Here is a 3610-nt window from a genome sequence, read left to right on the forward strand (position 1 = left end):
AGGCAGAGGTCCTAAGACTTTTGACTACCGAAATGATAGCCCAGACTTCCCCAGCAAGGGTCTGTTAGCAGACTGACTGTTTTCAGTTATGATCAGGGAAAAGACATCACCCACCAGGAGACACATGCAATGTAAGATGCTTTTGTGCATGCTCTTTGGGTCATCTGGCACACGAGACAGACTAAGGACTCTACCTCAAAGTGCATCGTGTAACTTTTGAGAGTGACACTGCTGGATGAATCAGATGTGTCAGCAATGGTCTCAAACTGAGATTAAAGAGAGGGAGAAAAGTGTTAGGGCAGGGCAAGGTGCCGTCCATTCCATATGCAGGGTGGGAATTAGGTGGAGCTCTGTGAAGGTGAGCAGTGGAGCAGGATGTGAGGGAGTAGGGGAACTAGCAAAGAAGAGGCACTCTTTAACTTTTAACTAGTCATCAAGTACCGCATGGGCAGCCAGCATTGCTTCCCGTGACCTCACTAACAACTGTAAAACACAAGCGATTTTTGCCACTTCCTAACTTGGAGAAGACACCTTTAATAGTAAAGGGGACCAGACTCTTAATAGGGCCTAGAGGAATAGTACAAGGGGTGATGGTTTTGAACTAAAAGAGGGGAGATTCAGACGAGATGTAAGGAAGAAATTTTTACAGTAAAGGTGGTGAAACACTGGCACAGGTTGCGCAGAGAGGTGGTGAGTGCCTCATCTCTGAGAACATTCCAGGTCCTCTGAGCTGCCTGATCTAGTTGCATATGTCCCTGCTCATTCTAAGGGCGGGGGTTGGACTAGATAACCTTTAAAGGTCCCTTCCAACCCACAGCATTCTGTGATTCTATGATTCTCTCATTAAATCCTCCAACCGCTCCACTGTAGAACCTTCTTTTCTATTAAGTGCATGAGCTTCTCAGAAAAGAAGAAGGAGAAAAATAAAAGAAGGGCCAGGAACATGGGAAGGAGTTGTGCAGGCATGCCAACAGCAAAGACATTTTAAAGTCAAGAGGAACAATACAAGATGACAGACTGTAGAGGAAACGGAACCAAAACCATGAGACCAAAAAAAGAAGTTTCTTATGCTCTTAGCCTTTGCCAGGAGAAGGGGCACGCTGGAAATCCCATTGTTTCCAAGAGCGCCTTCGTTGAGGCACAGATGCAGCTTCTTGGCACTGAGACAAGAAGGAACAGAATGCGTGAAGGATGCAGGAGTCACTATCCTGCTTGCAGGAAAAAGAAACTGAGAAGTGACAAGAAGAATCATCTCACGGCCTGTCCCTGGGAAGAAGCATGGAAAGGGAAGGCACTGCTGCTCCCATTCTCGGCCTCATAACAATTGCCATGTTCCTCTTGTCTTGCTTTTTCTCCAAGGGTAGCAGAGCGCTACTTCTATGCTACATGGTGGAACGTGTTCTTTATCCTTTTTTTTTTTTTTTTTTTTTTTACAGCATAACAAAAATGAAACAAAGCCTTCTTCATCACTCCCCAGCAGTCCTCCTCCTCCCACGTCTTTGTGGTCCTGCTGTGGCTCTATGGGCACAGATGGACACACACACACACACACACTCACTCTCCCCCAACCCCTCCTGGTGTGCAGCTCATCCTAGAGCAGTCCAGCTGGGTGATGGGTGGATACCAGGAAGAAATAGAGCCTCTCCTTAAGTCCCGTTTTTTTGCAGATACGTTTCATGGACACCTGACAAAGCCTGTCAGGTTGATCCACAACAGAGAGTTCGGAATACGTGAAAGATTCCTCTGAGAAGCACGTTATCACCTACCTTCTCGCAGCATGCCACAGCCTTTTCAGCTCTATTGCAGTCTTCAACTACACATCAGATGACATCAGTGGCTTTGCATTTTCTGTGCTCCAGATCCAAAGCTTGTCTTCGGCAACGGAAGCATTTCAGGGCCTGCAGCCCAGGTGCCATAGGAATCTTTTGGGGACTAAGTCCCTGTAGCCTGGCTCTCTGCTATCATAGGTACACCAGACAGCCCCTTTCTACACTGAACAGCCTTCGCTTGGTAACCGAGAGTGCAACAAATGGTGGAAGGGGAAGAAAAAGTGTTTGTGGGGGCAGATAAAAGTAGAAGACAATGGATATGGAACACCAACATTATGTTTTACCAAACATACCGGGTGGGTTTCACCGGTTGAGTACACACTCATTGGTGATGTTCTTTTCTGGAGTGGAACCAAGGGAGGTCTGTCTCGTGCGTAGGGTTGCTTCTGGACTTTCCTTTGAAGAATTAAGGAGAGAAGAATAGCCAAGAGGATCAAACCTAGAACTACCATCAACACTGCAAACCACAACTCGTTGTAGAATTTTGCGCGTTTGGACTCTGCTTTGTCCTTCTCTCCAGGTGTTGTCAAGATCAGACCTGTAAAAAATCAAGAGGGATTAGGGGAGAAAGTGAATGTTATTTCAGAAAGCGTTTAACAATATGCTATCCCTTTCCTCGCTAATAAATTAGGCAGAAATTTAAGTAATTTTGTCATCATGTGCTTATTTGCACTTACGTTCAAGGTGGCATAATGGTTCAATATGCTGGTGGGCTATAATAAAAAGCTTACTACCCTCAAGAGACCCTGCTTAAAGTTCTGGCATTAGGCTGGAAATCACCACTGCATCAGCAGCTCCTGAGAAAGGAGACGGTGGAGGTGGAATGCAAGAAAAAAAGGGTTCTCCAAGTAACCTTGAAGAGTGGAAATGACTATGGTAATTTCAGAGCAGCACAGGCAGAGGACATTTTCTCCAGCACCGTGTAGCTGCAGGCCTGTGCCGTTAAAAAGAGAGAAGGACAACGCAACCAAAGTGAGCAAAAAATTCATACAAAAGCAAACAACATGAAACATTTTATTCCTCCTTTCCCACCTGTCAGAAAGAAACAGCCACTGGGTTGGCTTTGCTCCTACACAACACAAGCATAAGAAATCTCACTGATGGGATTTCCAGGTTATTTGCAATCCTACATGTGTAGCCAGACTCTTGGCAAAGGAATTTCCACTGCCTTCGCTTGCAAGCCTCCTCTGCGAGTTGCCTGTGGTGCTGATCGAGTTTGCAGTAGACAAGGGATATAAGGGAAATGCAGAGTAAAGCGTAACTGTGAAGACAAGGCCCATCTATTTTAAGAAGCTGAACGAGATGCAACTCAAAAAATAAATCATGTAATGAAAACCATTATGTCAGATGATAGAAATGGTTCGAGCTTAGCTTTGTTTCTCCGAAAACCAAGGAGTTAGTCAGTTAAACAAACTTTTTACCAGTAAGCACCTACTGCTCAAAGTGACTGGGCTGTCACCACACCAGATTTCCTTGCTTCCACAAAACAGGCAAAGGCCTGGTGGACAGAAGAGAAACAGCTGGTGTTAAAGACCAGGACCTGGCAACATCTCCTACGGCATTCTCCTAAACTGGTTAGGGGAACACGTCCCAGTGGAGACTGCAGAGCTTGGCCGGTTGGTCATGTGAAAGGATCTGGTGGATGCCCCTTGCTGGGGAGGGTGGGATGCACGGAGGAGAGAAGGCACGTATTTTCATTGTCAAACTGAGAAGGATCATGGGAGGACAGGATAAGAATTCAAAATAATTTGGAACTCTGGAAGGGAGCAGATTCTATTCAG

At 45.8% G+C, this 3610-nt stretch overlaps 1 protein-coding gene across 1 annotated transcript in view; it reads right to left on the bottom strand.

Annotated features, from left to right (window-relative positions):
* The window catches only part of LOC104497657 (usherin-like), a gene marked incomplete at its 5' end in the record, with an annotated part of 113921 nt that overhangs the window by 2499 nt on the left and 107812 nt on the right, over positions 1–3610 (bottom strand). Inside the window, one exon of the mRNA XM_010140933.1 lies at positions 2123–2367. Coding sequence (XP_010139235.1) covers positions 2123–2367 — 245 coding nt within the window. The remainder of the gene's footprint in view (positions 1–2122; positions 2368–3610) is intronic.

The sequence above is a fragment of the Buceros rhinoceros genome, unplaced genomic scaffold, assembly GCF_000710305.1.
Source record: "Buceros rhinoceros silvestris isolate BGI_N320 unplaced genomic scaffold, ASM71030v1 scaffold1488, whole genome shotgun sequence".
Lineage (NCBI taxonomy): Eukaryota > Metazoa > Chordata > Aves > Bucerotiformes > Bucerotidae > Buceros > Buceros rhinoceros.